This window comes from Panthera pardus, unplaced genomic scaffold, assembly GCF_024362965.1.
Source record: "Panthera pardus isolate Hobbes unplaced genomic scaffold, ASM2436296v1 HiC_scaffold_11, whole genome shotgun sequence".
Taxonomy (NCBI): Eukaryota; Metazoa; Chordata; class Mammalia; order Carnivora; family Felidae; genus Panthera; species Panthera pardus.
The window spans coordinates 69,372,746-69,395,882 of record NW_026526666.1 but is presented as its reverse complement, the minus strand read 5'-3'; the positions used below and the strand labels follow the sequence as shown (position 1 = coordinate 69,395,882).

General features: G+C 40.1%; 1 protein-coding gene across 2 annotated transcripts in view; it reads left to right on the top strand.

Annotated features, from left to right (window-relative positions):
* Window positions 1-6,339: 6,339 nt before the first annotated feature.
* CMPK1 (cytidine/uridine monophosphate kinase 1) overlaps window positions 6,340-23,137 on the top strand; it is a 37,802-nt gene continuing 21,004 nt past the window's right edge. For both annotated transcript variants that reach the window (XR_008419657.1, XM_053895667.1), the window contains exon 1: window positions 6,340-6,619. Coding sequence is in view for 1 of the 2 variants with exons in the window: in XM_053895667.1 (XP_053751642.1) it covers window positions 6,449-6,619 (171 nt within the window). In the remaining variant the exon portion in view is untranslated. The remainder of the gene's footprint in view (window positions 6,620-23,137) is intronic.

The window sequence follows — 23,137 nt, the reverse complement described above, 5'->3', positions numbered from 1 at the left end:
GGGAATTTGGAGAGCTTCCTGGAGGAAATAAAATCTGAGGTGAATCCTGAAAAATGAATGGTACGTACCAGCAAAGAGGCATGGTCAAGAATGGGAAAACAAAAGTGTGGGAATAGATGATTTCTCTCTAAAGGGCAATTATGATAAATAGGACAGATATATGGTGACGAGACTCTATTTCTTAAGATCCTATAGAATTCCCTAGAACATAGCCATACCCTGGAAATAGTGGGCATGCACTGAATATATGCCCAAAAGACCTAATGTACTTGATAAATAAACACATATGGGTTGGAGTTAGTTTTGAGGACACCTCTTATTACACATTTTTCTGAGATCAGTCTTCTCATCTGTAATGAGAACTAAGTTGGAAGGGATTTTATGAGTATGGAACTTTTTATCTTATAAAGGGGTTTCTACTGTATAGAAAGAATGCAGATTTAAAGCCATCCACACGGAGTTTGTATTTAACTTTGCTATCTACTTCTTACGTGGTCTTGAACAAACTATTTCCACTTCCTGGCTGTTTCTCCAGCTGCAAAATGACAGTGCTAATGTCACAGCATTATGATGATTCTACAAGGCAAGGCTGATATGTAACCAACACACAACTGGTAAGACCGTATTGGTGGTTAAAATAGTGCATTATTTTCATATGAGTTGGTATATAACTACTCCCCTGAGCACTTTGAGAGCCCTCCATCCCTCTCCTGGAACACCAAGGACCTCCCCATGATCCAGCAATTAGAGGGCTGATGCCTAGCAGAGCAATCTTGGCACAAAAATACCTACAGATATCCTGATTGTACTGATCATTAAAAGTTTGAATATCGGGGCACCTGGGTGGCTTGGTCGGTTAAGCGTCCGACTTCCGCTAGGGTCATGATCTCACGGTCCCTGAGTTCGAGCCCCGCATCGGGCTCTGTGCTGACAGCTCAGAGCCTGGGGCCTGTTTCGGATTCTGTGTCTCCTTCTCTCTCTGACCCTCCCCCGTTCATGCTCTGTCTCTCTCTGTCTCAAAAAATAAATAAACGTTAAAAAAAAATTAAAAAAAAAAGTTTGAATATCATCCAAAAAATAGGCAATGTAAGTCAAATGCCTGGTACTTAGTGGATATTCAATAGATATTCATCAAATTTATTTAATCTATGAGTTCAATCTATGTGTTTAGCTAGGAAATGACCCTCTACTGGGTGACATCCTTTTATTCAGTATATAATTACTAAGGCATATTTTCATTGACTATCTGGTTGTTTGCATGTAGGTGGAATTCATTCTTTTCTCTGCCACCTCCAAGGAGTGGGAACACTGATCTAAGGCTAAAAAAAAAAAAAAAAGATTTCTTTGGGGACAAATTAGGACCAAGGTGCTAAGAGTTAGACCTTTCACAGTGAACAAGTAGAAGGGTTAAATGTTAAATTGTTAGAGTAGCATGGTGTCTTTTATGAATCCTTGGCTTGGCTCCATGGGACTGCCTGGTGTGGTAACATCCATGTTTGGAAAAACTCCTCCATGTTTGTCTTCTTTCTACTCATAGCACTACTCACACTGAACACTCCAGGTCAACGATGTGGGGGAAAGGGGGAAAGGGAGAAGACAGGGCTGGGTTCCCACACTAAGCATTTTACGTTGTGAGCCATTAAGTTTTGGGGTAGGTTTGTTATGTAGCAATAGATAACCAGAACAGGCCTAAAGTGCCAACAAATAAGAAATTGTTCTTCGGCCTAGGCTTGTTCTTCCTGAAAATAATTCCCTGGAAAACCCTTGGCAGAGATAGGTATATGGGTTTCACTTTTTTATTTATTTCCACACCAGTATTTTCCTTACTTGCCTTGCATGGTTGGCATAAAGAACTGGGCAAGGTACAAGACAATAAGTACTCAATCTATGGTGGTTATAGTTCTCCAGGGCGACTTAGAAAGAAAAGTCACCACATCTTGCTACATATAGGTATTCAATGACATTTTGGACCCAAACTCCTGTGTGGATTCCTTATTCTGGTGGACTCTCTCTTGGAATCAAGAAAGGCTACTTTTTTGTCTATGGCCTAATGCCTTCACTAAAGGCTTGTGAATAGCTTCCTAATCCCCTTTCCCACAGACCCCATATCTTGAACATCTTTCAACTTTAATTGCCAGGAGAGATACAGAAAAGACACTTAAGAGAACACGCACCAAGGAAAAGAAGGCACATTTGCTTACAGTATGGCCCTTTTTGTACTCCTACTCTCAGTGTTATGACCAAGTGTTCTTATTTTCAGCAGACTTATCTCTTAGCTCCTCTTCCCCAGGGGGTGGAGGGGCTCAGACAAACAAAAAAAGGAATATTGTGAAGGGATAGGAGTAAGCTATTAATCATAACGTTTCTTTAGCTGTGATAATCTGAGATATCCCATTCCCTCTTCCATGGTGGGAAGTAAAAGGTAGAAATGATGGCAAGGTGGGAATGCAAGCTGGTGCAGCCACTCTGGAAAACAGTATGGAGGTTCCTCAAAAAACTAAAAATAGAACTACCCTACGACCCAGCAATTGCACTACCAGGTATTTATCCAAGGGATACAGGTATACTGTTTCGAAGGGACACATGGACCCCAATGTTTATAGCAGCACTACCAACAATCACCAAAGTATGGAAAGAGCCCAAACGTTCATCGATGGATGAATGGATAAAGAAGATGTGGTATATATATATATATAATGGAGTACTACTCGGCAATCAAAAAGAATGAAATCTTGCCATTTGCAACTATGTGGATGGAACTGGAGGGTATTATGCTAAGTGAAATTAGTCAGTCAGAGAAAGCCAAAAATCATATGACTTCACTCATATGAGGACTTTAAGAGACCAAACAGATGAACGTAAGGGAAGGGAAACAAAAATAATATAAAAACAAGGAGGGGGACAAAACATAAGAGACTCTTAAATATGGAGAACAAACTGAGGCTTACGGGAGGGGGTGTGGGAGGAGGATGGGCTAAATGGGTAAGGGGCACTAAGGAATCTACTCCTGAAATCAGTGTTGCACTATATGCTAAATAATTTGGATGTAAATGTAAAAAATAATAATAATAAAATTAAAAATTAAAAAAAAAAGAAATCATGGCAAAGAAGGAAGTAGGAACCAAAAGGAGATGGGATCAGAGAGCAAAAGAAAAAGAATAGGGTGGGGAGAAGGACAGAAAAACAGAAATAATTGGGGAGAATGGTAGGAAATTAGAAATGGGGAAAGAAGGGGAAGAAAGATAGGAATAAGTTAAAAAAAAAAGGTGAGAGAGGAGGGAGTGAAGGTAGAATGAGATGGGGAAGAGGCTGGAAATACTGGGTGAGGGAAGGGGAAAGGAGCAGTAGAGAGGAAAGAGGCTGGGGGGCAGCCAAACAGAGGCTATACCACCTTCTTTCCCTCCTGTTTGCTATCATTTTCCAACCCTCTGGTCATTCTGTCTTCAACAACTTAGTTCCTCTTTCATAGTTTCTCTGTTTACTCTAATGCTAATTCATGCAGACTGCTTGGATGACAAATCTAACACTTTGGCCACCCAGTTCTAACCACAGGGCATGCTTTCTGCTCCAGCCTTCCATTCTCATGGTCTCACCTTGTTTGGGCTCATCCTGGATTTCAAAATCATCAAAAACTTACAATTTCCAATCCAAATATCAACTTGGCCAATTCCAAATATCCCACTCAGACCACCAGCATCTGTACTGACAGTTCACTTGCTCAAGTACCCCACTGCAGCCATTCTTCAACATCAGTGCTTCTAATGCCTTGGCCCCCTCCTCACTCCCCTCCACGTCCCCACTAGCAGCCCTAATATGCCATAATTGGCTTTCTATATGTTTTTGTTTCCATATACATCATCACAAACATTCTCTTGAAAATACCATCTTGGTCCTCTCTCCCTCTGTTGTACTTGCTTGGCAAAAATCCAACCCTGGATGACCTCAAGAATCTGTCTTCTCTCTGCCTGCACCTGAACAAACACCTTCAATGATTTAAAATCCATGATCTCGGGGCGCCTGGGTGGCTCAGTCAGTTGAGTGCCTGACTCTCAGTTTCTGCTCAGGTTGTGATCTCATGGTTTGTGGGTTTCGAGCCCCGTGTCAGGCTCCGCACTAACAGTGCAGAGCCTGCTTGGGATGCTCTCTCTTTCTCTCTGTCTCTTTTTCAAAATAAATAAATAAACCAGGGCCTCTGGGTGGCTCAGTCTGTTAAGCATCTGACTTCAGCTCAGGTCATAATCTCATAGCTCGTGGGTTTGAGCCCTACATCAGGCTCTGTGCTGACAGCTCAGAGCCTGGAGCCTGCTTCAGATTCTGTGTCTCCCTCTCATGCTGCCCCTACCCACTCATGCTCTGTGTGTGTGTCTCTCTCTCAAAAATAAATAAACTTAAAAAAATAATAAAATCCATGATCTCAAATACCAAGTGAGCTTTTAATATCGCTCAGAAGTCATACTGATTGGTTTTCTAAAGAAAACCAACTTTTCCATTCTCAAAAAAGTGTCTATTTCATATCTTCTCTCCTCAAACATCCTACTTCAAAATCTTTACCTTCATCTAATGTTGCCTTTTCTTTACTGAGAAAATAAAATTTTCAGACAGGAACTCTTCCTACCTTCCAACTTTCCTGAAACTGTGCCCTTCTTGCAATTCCTATTGCCAATTTATGTGTTTGTTTCTTAAGATCTTCTAAGTCATCTAAGGCCCTCCATGTGCCCCTTGGAACCCATACGATTTTTCTTCTCAAGGGGTTACCTCTCTCCCTTTCTATCAAATCATCCCCAGGAACTTAAATACAAGGTCTAGTATAGCACTGCCCAATAGAACCTTTTTTTCTTTTGAAGTTTATTTATTTTAATTTTTTTAAATGTTTATTTATTTTTGAGAGAGCCAGAGCACGTGCAGGGGAGGGGCAGAGGAAGAGGGAGACAAAGAATCTGAAGCAGGTTCCAGATTCTGAGCTGTCAACACAGAGCCCGATATGGGGCTTGAACTCATGAACCATGAGATCATGACCTGAGCCAAAGTCGGATGCTTAACCAACTGAGCCCCCAGGCGTCCCTATTATATATTTAAATGTTTTATTTAATTTTTTGACGGGGTGGCAAAGAGAGAGAGGTGACAGCAGTGAGTCCGGTGTGGGGCTCGAACTCACAAAATGTGAGATCATAAACTGGGCCTAAGTCCGAAGTCGGACACTCAACTAACAGAGGCACCCACGTGGCCCTTATTTACTTTGGAGAGACAGAGGAGAGAGAGAGAGAGAACAAAGGAGGGCAGAGACATCGAGGGAGAGAATCCCAAGCAGGCTCCACATTGTTGGCGCAGAGCCAGATGAAGCGCTCCAACTCACCAACTGTGAGATCGTGACCTGAACTGAAATCAAGAGTCAGGCATTTGACAGACTGAGCCACCCAGGCACCCCTAGAACCTTTTGTAGTGGCTACATTCTGTATGTTCACTGTCCAATTCAATTGCCACTACCCCATGTGACCTTTGAGCACTTGAAATTTAGTGTGAACGAAAAACTTAATTTTGTTTTTAATATAATTAATTTAAATCGCCACATGTGGTTCATTCCTTGGACGCCTTTTCTTCTCCCTTAAGGTTTTTCTCTCACGCAGGCAGGTGAGAACTGGAGTTACAATTAAAGGGCTTCCCACTGCAGTTGGAATATAAACCCAACTCCTTTCCATAACCAAAGGGCCTGAACGACCTGCCTGGGCCTGACCCCCCCACTTTCCATCCTGTGCCTCATTCCTACAACTCAGGTCTCTCTGGCTTTTTCCAACACAAGCCATTTTAGGGTTTTTTGCACATGTTCTTCTTCTTGTGGGACCTATCCCAGTCTTTACCTGCTTTCGCTCTTTCCTATGCCCTATGTCTTGGCTTAAATGTTACCCGACTACCGCCTCCAAATTGTATCCATCCTTTGTTATTCTTCCGCTTTTTTCCTTCAAAGCCTGTATCGCTGTTTCTTTCTCCCTTCTTTTCTGTCATCTATCTATTCTTCCCTTGGCTTGTTCAGGTCGGCTGCCTCCCCACTGCAACTTAAACTCCTCGCAAACAGACAATAGGTTTTCTCTGTCGTGTGTCGCGTCGCACACTCCAGCACAGGCCTGTCAGACAAGGCGCGCGACGGGGACCTGCGCACTGCACGAACTGCCTGCGGGGGGATGAATGGGCCGGCTGAGGGGCGGGGACTAGTAGGGGCGCGGGCCCACACGGGCGGCGCCGGAGCGCAGCCGCCTAGAACGCAGCAGAGGCACCGCCCCTTCCGGCCGCGGCGCGGACGCCTCGGCAGCCACGGCGGCGGGGCCGCGGCGGGCGCCGACTCGGCCCGCCCCCTTCCCCCCGCCCCGCCCCGCCCCGCGCCGCCGCCGCCGGCCCGGCCGCTGTCAGCTCCCTCAGCGACCAAGACGGCCAAGACGCGGCTGAGACGCGGTGTATGCTGAGTCGCTGCGGCCGGAGGCTGCTGCACGTCCTGGGCCTTAGCTTCCCGCTACTGACCTGCCGGCCGCTTTTCCTCTGGCCTCACCGCCTCATGAAACCGCTGGTCGTGTTCGTCCTCGGCGGTCCCGGGGCCGGCAAGGGGACCCAGTGCGCCCGCATCGTCGAGGTGAGGCCCGGGTAGCTGGCGCGCTCCCTGGGCTTGACCGGACGCCGGGTCGGCTTGTCCCGCAGCGTCGGGCGGTCCGCGCGCCTTTCCCCCCCCCCCCCCCCCCCCGTCAGCCGCGGACTCAGCGGACTACTAGTCCCGGCGACCATCGCGTCGTCCGCGTGGCGGTGATCGAGGGTTCTGCGGTGCGCTGCCTGTCGGGACTCGTAGTCCACGTCCCCTCGCCGCGGGGGGGGGGGGGGTGCCCAGAAGGGAGGGGGACCGCTTGGGGTCGCTTTGTTCCTGCACCCCTCTCTCCTTAACGTTTTGGGGACCAATTTCATCCGGAGAGTGGGCTGGGAGGGGATCCGGGAGGATCAGCCTTCGGGGACCTCCGGCGCGCCGAGTTCAGTGTGTCACCGGTTATGGGGTGGGTGAAGGCGGCGGGAGCGTGGATTTAGGTTAGAGGCGGTGTGCGCTCGCAGCTGTGTGGAAGGGAGACCGGTTTGTCTGCTTGGCTCCTTCCCGCAAGCCCTCTAGAAACGCCAACATCTCAACTAACCTTACCGTGGTCTTAACCCTGGAAAGGAACCTCGGGGGACAGGGTGTTGCTTGAGGTAATAATCTGTGATCTGCCCGGAGCACTTTCCCGCTCTGTCAATGGCAGTACCGGCTCTGAGGCTCAGCCCAGATTCGTGTGGTCGGAAAAGCCGAGGAGCCGAGTCTGAGTTCAAGCTTCAACCTCTGGTCTCGCTGCCAACTCAGGCTTTGTCCTTGGCCAAGTCACTTCCTCTCTCCGGGTCTCAGTTGCGCTCTAGACCATAGGAGGCTGTGCACCCAGATTTAAACTCAATGTAAAATACCTCCCAACTCTAAAATTCTGTTACTTTTTTGTTGTTGCTTCACGGCGTGTTAAGGTTACCGGTTCAGTTCTGTTAATTTTCGAATAGATAACGTGGTTAGTGACACTGTGAGGAGTAAGGCTTATTGAAGAATCTGGGGAATGATGTTGGGAGTGAAGAAAAACAGGGTATCTAGAAACAAGAGACGACCGGCAGAGCTGTAAACCCAAACAATCCCTGTGAAACTCGGTGACCACAGAAGTTTTGACCCAGAACTTCTAAAATATTTCCCTCCTCTTTTCCAGAATATGGCTTATATTAGCTTTGGGTGTTCACTTCTCTCCTCTGTGTTCATACAATCCACTCCTGTCCTATATTTTATTCTCTAAAGAACATCTCTAAAGAAGATCGAATGGTAACATCTACTTCATTATGTTTTACAGCTGTCTTTATAATTATTGATCATTTTTAGAAATAAAGGTGGAACTATTTCAACCAAAAACATATTTTCTCCTTTTTTTTAAAGATTTTTTTTTGAGAGGGAGAGAAAACACGTGAGTGGGGGAGGGGCAGAGAGAGACTTCCAAGCAGTTTTGGTGCTGTGAGCACAGAGCCTCAGGCAGTGCCTGATCCCACAAATCATGAAATCATGACCTGAGCTGAAATCCTGTTCCATGCTTAATGGACTGAGCCACCTAAGTGCTCCCTCCCTATTTTTGTTGGTTCTTTCAACTTTTTAAGACTAGTGGCCATTGGATGATTTCAGGTTTGGGTTTTTTGTTTTTTAAATATATGAAATGACTCTTACATGTATATAGCACGATAGGGGAAGGAGAAAAGACTTCAGAACCAGACACATATGGTTTCAAACCCTTTGTCATTTAGTATTTCTTCTCTTTCAAGATTTTTAAGTAATGTCTACACCCCACGCGGAACTCGAACTCTCACAACCCAGAGATCAGGAGTTGCCTGCTCTGTCTGCTTTACCAACTGAGCCAGCAGCCAGGTGTCCCCCCTCCCCCCTCCCCCCGGAAGTTGTTACTTTTGGCTGGCCCTCCTCTGTGAAGAGAGAGGAATAATACATATCTGGTATGGTATTTCCAGATATTAAATGAGGTAAAATATCTGGCACACATAGATGCAAATAATTTTTTTCTACATTTTGACTTCCCGTTTGTAATTTATGAGATTGGTTATTTTTACTTTGAAATAGTATTACTTTAAAAATTGGCTTATGGCTGCTATATTTGAATGCGTTTAAATATTTTGTTTCTGAATCGTAACGTGGCTTTAAACATCCACATCCAAGCTAATAATAGTCAAATTACTCCACTGCTTTAAAAATAATCTACACATTCTGTAACTGGTATTTATTCTTTACTCTGTTCAGTTATGGCTAATAATATTTTAAACCTATTAATTATCAACTATAAATTTCCGTAATTAAATATGTTTCATAATATATTATTTTTTAATATTTTGGTAATTATATGAGCTTAAATTGTTTTAAACTGTCATCTTCTTTCATGAAAATTGCCATTGATTCCAATTGCTGTAAACAAGCTGATTTCTGCAAATTCCAAATAGTTTATAATTTAGCAATTGCTGTCTCCTAGCTGACTAAATTAAACAATGGAATGTCTAATGAGCAATTAAGGCAGAGGGCTTTTCTTTTCTTCTTTGTCTTTTGTATTTTGACCCAATATTTTATTTCATAGGCAAACATAAGCTGAATCCTAAACAATTGTAATTTTGGGGACTAAGTTTTTTCTGTAAGGAAAGATTATACAAGTCAAGGTTAAATTCTCTATCTGTGATGCCAGTGCTAATTTAGCTCACAGGGTACCTGAAATGTGGCTGAAATACAATTTGAGGGGGTGAGTAATTATGTTGATTTCCAACTCAGGCTGCCAGAAGTACCTTTTTAGGTCTGGCTGCAGAATCAGAATATCTGGCCCTCCAGTGTCCTGGGGCATCGCAGTTAGTGATCAGGGCTGTAACTGGAGGGAAGCTGGTATATATGTAGGTATGTACGTATAATTTATCTATTACCTATCTGTCTCTTTCTTTTCTACCTCCTTTCCTCCCCCTCTTCCTTTCTTCTCTCCTTCCTTTTTTCCAAACTTCCTTCCTTCTTGCCTTGAGGTGAATTCTATCTCTACTACTTATCCTCCCAGACCTTGAGGGAAGAAAAGGCAAATCTGATATAGTATCATCTGAAAGTGTTCTCAACTGAGAAGGAATGATCTGAGGGAGATTTAGGGGTTGACTTTGCCCATTTACTTGTACTGGTCTTTGTCAGTTTTATTTATTTATTTGTTTGTTTGTTTTTTATTTAAGTTTATTTATTTATTTTTGAGAGAGAGAGAGAGAGAGAGAGCGCGCGAGAGCGAGCATGTGTGACTAGGGGAGGGGCAGGGAGAGAGAGAGAATCCCAAGCAGGTTTTGTGTTGTGCTGACACTTAACTGACTGAGCCATCCAGGCACCCCTGTTTGATTTTCTAATTGTTTCTAACTCTGTGTCCTCTTGTACTCTATTTGTTTTTAAAAATTTTTTTTTCAATGTTTTTTATTTATTTTTGGGACAGAGAGAGACAGAGCATGAACGGGGGAGGGGCAGAGAGAGAGGGAGACACAGAATCGGAAACAGGCTCCAGGCTCCGAGCCATCAGCCCAGAGCCTGACGCGGGGCTCGAACTCACGGACCGCGAGATCGTGACCTGGCTGAAGTCGGATGCTTAACCGACTGCGCCACCCAGGCGCCCCTTGAAAATTGGCTGTTTCCTAAATCATGCAATCCTTTCAGGGATACTTCTCCTTTTTTAATTTTTAAAATTAAGCTTTACTTATATTGCTTTGACCCAAGAAAAATTATGATGCCATAACCTAAATTTGTCTTTCAAAATAACCCCAATTTTGCATGTGTTAGCCGGAAGGGATATTTTAACCTCTCTTTTAAAGGTGGTGGACATTTTGCTTACATAATGCTAAAGCATTACATTACTTTAGCATGTACATTGCTTACATTATGCTAAAGCTTATCTCCATGCCAAATTGCTTTCTCTAGTACCCTAAAAGGATTCTTATCATTTTCTGTTTTATAACTTTCTCCTGACCTGTATGGGGGAACTTATACTTTGTATGGTCCTCCTACCTACTATACTTAGAAATTTGGGGATGGTATTAAATTTAAACATGTAGAAATCAGAAAGTCGATTTTATTTATCTTTGTGTTTCCAGTGTGGAACATTGTGCTTGGCACTTAGTAAGGGCTTAATAAGTATTTGGTGGGGGGCGAGGGGAATGTTTTTTGAATCAGTTTAGAGGACACTAATTTGTCCTAAGATGTAAAAAGTTTTAAGAATTTGGTCTTTAGGGGGCGCCCAAGTAGCAGTTAGCTCTCCCAATTTCAGGTCAAAAGTGCTTGAGTGAGACCTAACCCTGTCATATAAATATTTCTTATGTAACACTTATGCTTACTCTCAGTGAATGAATGGTATGGTTGTGAAAATCTGCTGAGTATTCTAAAATATCCAAGCTCCTAATTCCAAATCCCCAAAGATTACCTCTCATAGAAGAATGATGATAGGATGATCCACTGGACATTAAGCTTGTTTAAGAATAGGCCTTTCTCTCCTTTTGGTGGGATAGGGTAGAGTAAGAGATAGGTTTTTTGTTTTTCTGGTTTTTTTTTAAAGAAAGTTTAAATTATCTATAAAAGACATAGTCCACAGTATTCTTGACTCTTCTGAAATACCACCTTTTTATTAAAGGTGGTTGTAACTTAGAATTTTTTTTTTTTTAATAAGAACTTGGAGGAGGGGAGAATATATTGAGATATTACTGTCATTACTTTTCGAAACTTCCTTTTTTCCTCCTGCTTTGGTTTTCAGTTATAAAAGCAATACTTACTTGGATGGGAAGAGTTAAATCTCCTCTAATTCTGATGTCACTCATTAGCTGTCTAGTATTAACTGCTTCCCCATCTCTCTCAGTATTCTTAGAAATAAAAATACCAATATACGTTTATTACCTCTAGATGGGATTTTTCTATTTTCTGCTGAATGTATCATGGATACATTTCAGGTCTTTACATACCTTTCAGGTCTTTACATATAGATTTAACCCATTCTTATTAGTAGCTGTAGAATATTCCATAAAATACATGTTTTATAGCATAATTGTACCATTCCCCTATTGATGGACATTCAGGATAGTCTGAAGGAATTGTTTTACTATTGCAAACAGTACTTCAGAAAACTTCCTTGTAAAAACAACAGCAAAAACAAACTTCCTTGTAAATATAACATTGCATATGGATACTATTATTTTTGTAAGTTAGGTCCCTAAAAGGATTGCTGAGTCAGAGGATATATGCATTTTTAATTTTAATCGATAATTCATTATCAGAATTCTTTTCAAAAACATAGTTATTACAATTCCATTAGCAGTGTATGATTCTTTATTAGCACTGGGTAGTTATCAATTTAATTTTTGCAAATTTGTAAATCTCCTTTCTAAAGTTTTTCTGAGTAAATTCCTTATTTTTTTCAAGATGTCCATAAAGAAGAAAAGGCATAATTTGAAAAATTTCCCCTGTCATTCATTCCAAAAACAGTTTTTTGGGTTTTTTTTTTGTTTGTTTTTTTTGAGAGGTAGGTACTCTGATTGTTGCTGAAATGAATAAGGCTTAGATCCTGCTGTTGAGGGAAGTTTACAGTTTAGAGTGGAGTCAAGGAAGTTAATTGGTGACTACTACAGAATAGAGTGGTAAGTCCTATGATAGAAATAAACTAAATATACCATTAAATAAGGGACATTTCAATTTCAGTCCAGTGACTTCCCAGTGGGTCAGGGAAGTCTTCCCAGGAGAGGTGATAGCTCTGAACTCAATTTTTTTTTTTTTTTTGAAATTTATTGTCAAATTGGTTTCCATTCTGAACTCAATTCTGAAGGGCCATAGGAAAGAAGCAGCTAGGAGATGTGGGGGAGTAGAGAGTACTTAAAGCCCTTGAATAAGGTAATTTGAGGTTTCATTTTTGAGAAAAGCCTAAGGAGAGTAAACCTATATGAGACTGACCCAGAATACATTTCCTGAATGTAGACTGTGTGTTCTGTCTATGGGGATATAGGCTTCTAGGGGCTTTCAATTTAGTGGAGATAGACACACACTAACAGAATTTTATGAGAAAAGGTATGAAAAACTTTTGCAGATATTAAAGTTTAACATTAAATTGTTTTAAAATTGTCTATCTTTTAGTTTTACCTTAACTGTATTGTAATGTTTTAAACAGTGGGGACCTGGTCTTTTACTCCTCCTGCAAGGCGTTTGAAATGCCTGCTTATCCTTCAGATCTTAGCTTATACAGAGATTCCCAGATGTCCTCAGTTCATGGTGCCCTTAGTGTCTCAGTAATTTTTTCAAACCTAACCTGGTCCAAAAGAAATATCTAATAGTTGTATTTGTTAAGTAATTAGATCTGAACAATACTCAGGTATTTTCTAACAATTTGTGGTCCGTAGTTCCTGACTTACGGCTCCCACAAACCCTTGGAATTTCCTAAGTGTTGAGCATTACAGAAATGTTTCTTGTTGTGTTAATGAAGTGACTTTTGGACCCCACCTAAGGGCTGGAGCTGGTTGCCAGGAAAACCAACCAAGTCATCAGAGGGTTGGAACGTTCAGTCTCGCCCCTCCCTCTCCCCTCCAGGGAGAGGAGTGAGCCTGGATGTTTAATCACTTGCCAGTCACCAGTGATTTAATCAAACATGGCTATGCAAGAGGCTTCCAAAAAAACCCCAAGGTCTGGTTTTAGAGAGCTTCTGGGTTGGTGAACACGTGGAGATCCAGGGGGAGACATTCACCTGGAGAGGGCAGGGAAGCTCTATGCCCTTGTGCTGCATCTCTCTGGCTGTTCCTGAGTTGCTCCCTCTACAGTGAACTGATGATCTAGTAAGTAAAGTGTTTCTCTGAGTTTTGTGAGTTATTCTAGCAAATTAATCAAGCCCAAAGAGGGGACCGTGGGCCCTCTAATTTATAGTCAGTTGGTCAGGAGTACAGGCAATACCTTTGACTGCAGCTGGTGTCTGAAGTGGTGGTTGGGGGGGCAACCCCCTCGGACTGACCCTTTAACCTGTGGAAGATGACAATATCTCTGGGTAGATAGTGCCATAATTGAGAATTGAGAACACTCTGCTGGTGTTGTTTGTTGTGTAAGGGAACCTACTCCTTAAGTTAGAATTGGGTCCAGGAACCCCACAGACTCCCCCATTAGACCATTAAACTCCATAAGGGTGAGAGCCCTGACTTTCTGATTTATTCTCATATCTTTAGTGCCCAGCACAACATCTGGCACAAATTGAACATGTAAGTAAATCTTGAAGCCATTCAGACCTGGGTTCCTGCCCCTTGGTGAGTTACTTAAATTTTTGGCTTTTTATAAAGTTTCTTCCACTGAAAAATGGGATGTTAATCTACTTTTCAGGGTGATTGTGGAGATTAACCAAAAGAACCTGTGTAATGTCTGGCAGACTGCCTAATACGTATTATTACTTCATATATGTTAGCACCCCTCCCTCCTTCCCTATTCTGTATCCATAAATAGTCAATGAAGCAAATGTCTTGAGCAGTGTAAGTAGCAACATTTTGGGAGGCATTCTTAGTCATTTAGACTGAAGAAAAATTTAATTGAAAGGATATGAATAAGTATCAAAGTGATGATCTCAAGGTTCCTGAGATCGAGCCCTGCATTGGGCTCTGTGCTGACAGCTCAGAGCCTGAAGCCTGGTTTGGATTCTGTGTCTGCCTCTCTTTCTGCCTCTCCCCTGCTAGTGCTGGCACTGTCTCCGTGTGTGTGTGTGTCTGTGTCTCTGTTTCTGTCTTTCTCAAAAATAAACATTAAAAATATATATATCAAAGTGTCATACCTATGAAGTATGTAGAGCTTAGATTCTAGAGTCAGACTGCCCGGGTTTGATTTTCAGCTAACACCTACTGTGTGTGTGACCTCAGCCAAGTCATTTAATCTCTCTATGCTTAAATTTCCTCATCTGTAAAATGGGAATAATGATACATAGTGTCTACCTCATAGGGGTGTTGTGGAGGTAATGAGCTAATATATGTAAAGTTCTTAGAGCAGTGCCTGGCACATGGTAAATCATATATGAATGTTAGCTGTTTGTACTATCATCTTTTTATGTGTTAATTTTTACCTGTCTGCCTCCCCCCATCTACTTTCTTGAACTTGATTGAGATCCTGCCTCCTGCCCCATTTATTCCCTCCTACTTTTGTAGCTATACAGTCTGTTTTTAGTGTTTGCCCTAGAAACTTTAAGCATACATGTTATTTAACTTAAGTCTAATATTAATATTTTTACTCTCCTCCCTCTAAACAATAGAAATACCTTAGAATACATAACTCTATTTTCCATCCTCTTCTGTTTTCCAGGATTCAAATTGTATATTGATTTTTTTAATCCCTACAAATGACTTGTTAACATTTTATAGCAATGATGTAATGTTTGTGTAGAATAACTCACATGTATACCAGCTTCTCTATTCACCAATTATTTTTGTACCTCAGAACTTCCTTCAGAGATAATTTTCCTTTTTAAAGTATATCCTTTAAAAGTTTCTTTATATGAGCTTATGGTTAGGAATTTTTGCTGTTTTCTCTGCATAGTGGGTTCTCTTTTCTAGTTCAGCCACTGAGGGTGTCATCCTTTAGGACATTCTTTACATGGAGCTCTTTGATCTGATCTCCAGTCCTATTTAGGCCTCAGTCTCTGTCTCTGTTCACCAGTCTGTGGGCCTTTAAATCCCATTGTGTCTGGCAGACACAACTCCAGCACTGGATTTGTGCTTTCTTGATTTTTCTAAATCTGAGTTACTCCTTTAATTTTCTGCCAGCTCAGTTATGCATTAAAAAAGAATTTGTGGGGCATCTGGGTGGCTTAGTCTTGGTTAAGTGTCTGACTTTGGCTCACGTCATGATCTTGAGGTTCATGAGTTCGAGCTCTGCGTGGGACTTTGGGCTGACAGCTCAGAGCCTGGAGCCTGCTTTGGATTCTGTGTCTCCTTCTCTCTCTGCCCCTCTTCTGGTCATGCTCTTTCTCTCTCTCTCTCTCTCAAAAATAAATAAACATTAAAAAAAGAATATATGAATGATGCTTGGCTGGCTTAGTTGGTAGAGGATGCAACTCTTGACCTTGAGGTCGTGAGTTCGAGCCCCATGTTGGGTGTAGAGATTATTTAAGAAAATAAAGGAAAAATGTTATTAAAAAATACTCCATTTGGGATGTTTGGCTGGCTTAATTGGTGGAGCATGGGCTCTTGATCTCAGGGTTATGAATTTGAGGCGCATGTTGGGTATAGAGATTACTTAAAAATAAAATCTTAAAAATAAAAGAATATATATATGTTTATATACCCATGTAGTTGGATATATATACATATATGGGTGTGTATATATATAAATGTATTATATGTATGCCCAACTAGTTGGATATATATGTGTGTGTGTGTGTGTGTGTGTGTGTGTGTACACATGGGTTTTCTATGCAGGAGGGGATTTCTCTGAATGTATGTATATAGTCCACCCCCACAAAAATTAGATTCCTCTACCTAAGTCTTAACTCAAAGCGTCTCTTCAGTATCAGTTCTTTCCCTTATCCTTACTCTTTTAAAGTCTGCTTGATGTGTATGTACCCTTTGGGTTAAAGTGTCAGTGACAATAATGGGTTAATCTAAACACCACGTTTCAGTTAAGACACCAATGGGGAGAGGACTGTAGTCCCCGAAGACCTCTCGGTCACAATTTCAACAGTTATCCTTCTGAATTTAAATTCAGAGAGTTTCAGAGAAGTTGCTCCAGTAGTGGGAGTTTTATTTATTTATTTTTAATTTTTTAACGTTTATTTGTGTGTATGAGAGAGAGAGAGAGACAGAGTGTCAGTGGGGGAGGGGCAGAGAGAGAGGGAGACACAGAATGTGAAGCAGGCTCCAGGCTCTGAGCTGTCAGCACAGAGCCCCATGCGGTTCGAACTCAGGAACCATGAGATCAAGACCTGAGCCGAAGTCAGACACTTAACTGACTGAGCCACCCAGGTGCCCCTAGTCGTGGGAGTTTTAGATCAGGTAAGAGAGAAAGGGTGGAGATGGGGGATAACTGTCTCATTCTTTGTGTCATGTTGGCCTGATCACGCTGACTCTTGTTAACCTTAAAGCTAATACTTTTAGCCCAGTTGCCTATGAAAATGTATTTACTCTGACATTTCTATTGCTTTAACCTGGCAAATCAAGAACATTTTTACAGACTAAACATGTGATAAGAGCACTTAGAATTTAATAGAGAACAGGTGTGATTGTACATACTGTTTGCTGACATTTTTTATGCTGCCTGGTAAATCTAACAAAACATTACTTTGGTAAAGGAAAAAGCACCAGTTGTTACCTACCATTGTCAGAAACTTTCATTTTGAGGGACTGGGTCCTATGAATCATGTTCCATGCCTGGTTTCCATCAGTCTTCTCCAGAAGACCCATGAGTTGGTTTTATTCATCATTAGAACATATGTTATATCAACAAACAAATATGCTTAACTTGGGACTATACAAAATACTGCTTCCCTGCCCACTTTCTGTTTGGAACTTCCCTAGTGTGTTTGTCATGGGTGTATGCCATTAGTTTACCCTACAAGATTTACCTTTATAATTATGTATGATTTAGGTAGATAATAACATGAATTAATATCTTCTTGGTATCTACAGGGAGTAAAGAGACAGCCCAGATGTTTGGATTATGTGATTGGGAACTGACTTATTAGCTAATTTAGGTTTTTAAATAGTTGAAAATTGTATCTGGCACTTAGTGATTATTGGGTGAGGCAAGTGGAAAGTGGAAACGGTAATGGTGTCAGAGTGGTAGTGGGATCATAAAGACAAGAATGAAGCAAATGAAGGAAAGATGGTTGGAATCTGGCTGGATGGTAGGTCAGACATGCCTGGCTGTTTGATATGGATGAAGTTCTGATCTCATCTCCGTGCTAGGATACAACAAAATTATAAAGTACATCAACTTTGAGTTTCCTTTTTAATTTCTGCCAGCAGATTCTGTTATTTAAAGGCTGTAAGTACCTTCAAGGCAAAAGACTGTCTCTGTGTCTGTCACCTAGGAATTGCCTCAGATGCCCACTGTGGATTGATAGGAGACTTGGGTTCAAGTGCCAGTTTCCTCTCCACTAACTGGCAAGTCTGTTTATCTCAGTTTTCCCTCCTGTGAAAGGAGGAGTGTAGAAGTAGGCAGTTTTGCCAACCCTAAAACAAATCTGTATCCTGAGACTTCAGTGTTAGCATGTAATCCAGTATAGTACAATCAGAGGCAAATTATCCAGTCACTAAATATGTATACCTTCTTTGCTATTCTGTGCTTTATGAATGTGAGCACCAAGGAATTGTATTTAATAAATTCCTGCTGGATTTCATGTTTACATAGAGCTTCAGACTGGTAACGAAGAATGTGTGAAGTTGGGAAAAAGAATAGCTTTCTGAAATAGAATTTTGTATGCATTTTTAAAATTAAAAATATGTAAGAAATGGGATATTAGGACTAACTTTCTTACACTCTAGCATACTATTAGAAAGAATGTAGACTTTGAGGTCAGGTGTTAGTTTGAATCCCAGCCTACCACCTACAGCTACATTCGCTAACTTTTCTGATTCTGTATCTTCATTTGTAAAGCCATGATAATGCCAACTTAACTGGGTTGTTACAAAGATGAAATGATGCTTCTACAGTATTTAGCACAGTACATGACAATGTGTAAATGGTAACATTATTTTTAAAAAGATGTTTAGGAAAGAGATCAAAGAGTAATTAGGATAAAAGTAGTTTGGGGAAGCATTATATTCTCATTGTTTACTCTAACATAGGGAATGATTATACTAATCAGTTTATAGATTTTAGGAAATCTGATATGGTAGTTTAGAGTCTATTGAATATGAACTATTTTTGTACTTAGAGAAAATATTTAGAGTTAGCTTACATTGAAAAATCCTAGAAAGGGCACATAGATTTAAGGAAGTTTACAGCATAAATGCTGTTTATATTCAAAATAGGATATTAGTTGCCAAATGGAGCAAATGTCCTAATGATGGGTTAAGTATTGTAAGCTAATACTGTATATATATACTTTAACTGTCTTATTAAGGATGAGCACACTTTTTATTTTGATTACCTTTTTTTTTTCTGGATACTTTTTTATTATACAAGTAGTATAGACACATTACACAAAATTTAGAAAATACAGGTATATAAAAAGAAGAGTATAAAAATTACCAGTAATCTTACCATCCAGAGAAAGCTACCATCAATCAATATTTTGGGGCGTATTCTTCCAGACTTTTTTTTTTTTTAAGTAGGCTCATGCTATCTGGAAACCGGCATTTCACTTGTCATATCACAAACATATTTCCATCTTAATGAATGTACTTTTACCATATAACCTATATAATTATATCATACTGTATAGATTAGATACATTACATAATTAATTAATTCCCTGTTTTGGAAATTTTGTGATTTTTCAGAAATTCTGTGTTTTTTAAAAAATAACTTCATTGAGATATAATTTACATGCCAAACAATTCACCCATTTAAAGTGTATAATTCAATGGTTTTGGTAATTACATTGTTAATTTTTTTTAATTGTGGTAAAATATAAACTAAAATTTCTCATTTTAGCCATTTAAAATGTATAATTGAGTGGCATTAATTGCATTTGCAATGTCGTGGAGCCGTCACCACTTTTCTAAAACTTTTTTGATACACCGAACAGATACTGTACCACTTAGTCGTAATTCCCCATTCCTCCCTTTACCTCTAATCCGCTTTCTCCTCCCTTTATGAATTTCCCTATTTTAGGTTCTTCATACAAGAGGAATCATATTATTTGTCATTTTGTGTCTGGCTTTTTCACTTACCATAATGTTTTCAAGGCTCGTCCATATTAGCATGTGTCAGAATTTTATTCCTTTTTATGGCTAATGTTTCATAGTATGTATATGTCACATTTTATTTATCCATTTAGCTATTGTGGGACAAGGGCTGCTTCCGACTTTTGGTCCTTGTGAATAATGCTGCAGTGAACATTGGCATACAAACATCTGTTTGAGTCTCTGTTTTTAGTTTTTTTGGGCATATAGTTAGGAGTGTAATTGCTGGGTCATATGATAATTCTGTTTAACTTGTTGAGGAACTGCCAAACTGTTTTCCCCAGTGGCTGTACCATTTTATATTCCCATTAGCAATGTATAAGGGTTCTAGTTTCTTTATACCCTTACCGACACTTAATCATTTTTTGTTTGTTTAATTATAACTATCATACTGGTGTGAAGTGGTATCTCATTGTGGTTTTGATTTGCATTTCCCTAATGACTAATGTGGGCATCTTTCATGGACTTTTTGGTTATTTGTATATTTTTGGAGAAATGTCTATTCAAGTCCTTGACCCATTTTTAGTTAATTTTATTTTTTTTAAGTTTATTTATTTATTGAAATTTTTTTTTTTTTTTTTTTTTTTTTTTTTTTTTTTAGAAAGAGAGAGCATGAGCAGGGGAGAGGGGCAGAGAGGGGGGGAGAGAGAGAGAGAGAGAGAGAGAGAGAATGAATCCCAAGCAGGCTCCACACCCGGAGCGGAGACTGACTTGGGGCTCAATCCCACGACCCCGGGATCATGACCTGAGCCGAAATCACCAGTTGGAAACTAAACTGACTGAGCCATCCAGGCACCCAAAAAGTTTATTTTATTATTTTGAGAGAGAGAAAGAGAGTGTGCATTTAAGGTGCAGGTAGGGGCAGAGAGAGGGAGAGAGAATCTTAAGCTGGCTCCATGCTCATCATGGGGCTTGATACCACGGCCCTGGTATCACAACCTGTGCCCAAATCAAGAGTCGGGTACTCAGCCAGCTGAGCCACCCAGGTGCCCCATCTTTTTATTATTGAGTTATAAAGTTGCTTATGCATTTTAGATAGAAATCCCTTACCCAGATAAATGATTTGCAGATATTTCTCCCATCCTATGGGTTGTCTTTTAATTTTCTTGATAGTATCCTTGGAAGCACAGTAGTTCTTAATTTTGATGAGGCCTTACACCCTGCACATTAGAACATACAGTCTGCTTTCTATTGCCTATGATGCAGAGATCAAAAGACTGATAAGTAAGTTAAAAACTAAAAAAGAAGATAACTGGTAAGTGTATGTCTTGTACCTGGGACTGAGAGTTGGGAATGAAGGAGAAGAAGGGATAGTGGTGGATGGAAAAGAAGAGTGGGAATAACAGATTGTTATTACTTCTTTGACTGATTCTAGGCATGATTGTGTCCAAGTTAAGTCAGACTAGTGGGGTGGGTGAGAGAAGTTGCTCATTCTGTAGAATGGTTTCCAGCTTTTTTCCTGTTGTGTAGTGATGGCAGGAAAGAAAATTTGCCATAAAATTTCCCATAGGCTTACTACTACTGTTCCCCTTCTATGAAGAAGTTAGTCTCTGATCAAGGACGGAGGGTCTTTTATATTCTGCTCTATATTATAAAATGGATACAGGTATCTGTGGCCAGCATTAAATTCCAGGCTGGGCTAAGATTTGATGGCTATGCCATAAAAAATGTGTATTCTTAGGGGTGCCTGGGTGGCTCAGTCAGTTAAGTGTCTGACTCTTGATTTTGGCTCATGTCATGATCTCAGGGTTCTTGAGTTTGAGCACTGATAGTGCGGAGCCTGCTTGGGATTTTCTCTCTCTCTCTCTCTCTCTCTCTCTCTCTCTCTCTCTCTCTCTCTCTCTCCCCCCCCCTCTCCCGCCTGTGCACGTGCGCCCTCTCTTTGTCTTAAAATAAATAAACTAAAAAAAGTATATTCTTAGACTGACTTTTATTGATTAATTGATTGATTGTTGGTGCACAATGATGTTACATTAGTTTCAGGTGTCCAGCATAGTGATTCAGCATCTATAGGTTATGCTATGCTCACCACAAGTATAGCCACCATCTGTCACTATTCAGTGCTATTACAGTATCATTGACTATGTTCCCTATGCTTTATCTTTTATTCTCATAACTTATTTGTTCCATAACTGGAAGCCTGTATCTCCTACTTCCCTTCACCCATTTTGCCCATCCTCCTTCCCTCAGGCAGTCATCAGTTTATTCTCTGTATCTGGAGATCAGATTCTTCTTTTGCTTTGTTTATTCATTTGTTTTGCTGACTTTAATTTAATATTGAGCAAAATGTAATAAACTGAACTTTATACCCCCGAATTTTAAAAACATGCACTACCTTTTCAAGCCTAATAGTGGTTTTGCTTGCACTTTCTTCTATTAACACAGATTGGTATATCAAAATGAAGATGGTTCTTTGTTGTCTAAGCAAGATTAATTATGTATAAGGAATGAATTGAGAGAGATTGCTTGGCACAATAACAGTCTGAAAGTGCCCTGGAGACTAGAAGTAGTGTGAGTATGTTGTCTTTGCCATGAAGGTGTCCTTCCCAGAACAACTTGCTTATAGTTTTGAACCCTAGTGTCTAAAGTAGGGCTTCATTAAAATGTTTCCTTTTAAACCTTTGCTGATGTGCTTTTTGGATTCTTAACTGAGTGTTGTCTCTAAATTTCCATCTGTTTCTAGGCTATAAAACTGGACTGTTTTCTGTCTCCTATAACTCTTGACTTCATGCCCATGCAGTACGTTTTTGTGTTGCTATATTATACTTTTGTTTCTCCTTTGTTTAAGAAATGGGTCCCTTTCCAGGGAAATTTTTGTTCAAACATTTGAATTGATTTTTGCTATTCTCTACAATGATTTAGTTTTAAATTTTAAGTAAGTTTTTGATTGCACAAGTCCTGTTTCTCTTTTTTCTTGAAATTAGATGTTTTTTTTTTTTTTAACATAGGGATTTTTATCTTTAATGTGAGGCTACTTTGAATTTCATTTTGCTGTTTTGTTAGGAATTTATATTAATAAACATTTAAGTTATGAATTTTTCTTTGTGGTATTTGCCATTTAGAAATGGGTGGTTAGTATATATACTTTATGTAAAAGCATATGTATATATATATTAAATTAAAACTTTAAAAAGTTTATACATATATATGTACATTATAAAATTATGAGTCAAACATTTGAAAGTACGTAAAGTAAAAGTGAAAGTTCTCCTTAACCTCAGATTATGTAATCACATCAATTTTTTTGTGTGTGCCTTTCTTTTCCTTTTTTGATGTATCTATACACAGATACAATGCATGTGCACATACGTGCACACACATTGCCTATTGTTTTTGACTTGCATTTTTTTCCCTAACAGTGTATCTTGGATAGCTTTCCATATCAGAACTTATAGATAGCTCTACTTCATTCATAATATATACAGTGGTATATTTAGTGGTATATTCATATATTGGTGAACATTTTGATTTTCTGTTTACAGATGATGCTTATGTGAACATTCATTTATGTAATGTCTTTGTGTACATGTACAACTATTTCAGTAGCACAACTCCTAGAAATGGACCAGAGGGTATGCAGACTTAAATTTTGATAGATTCTGCTAAATTGCTCTCAAAAAAACCTGAACTAGTTTACACTTCTGCAAAGTATGGTTCCCCCCCACCCCCACCTCCATTCTTGCAAAAGCCAGATATAACAGCCTTT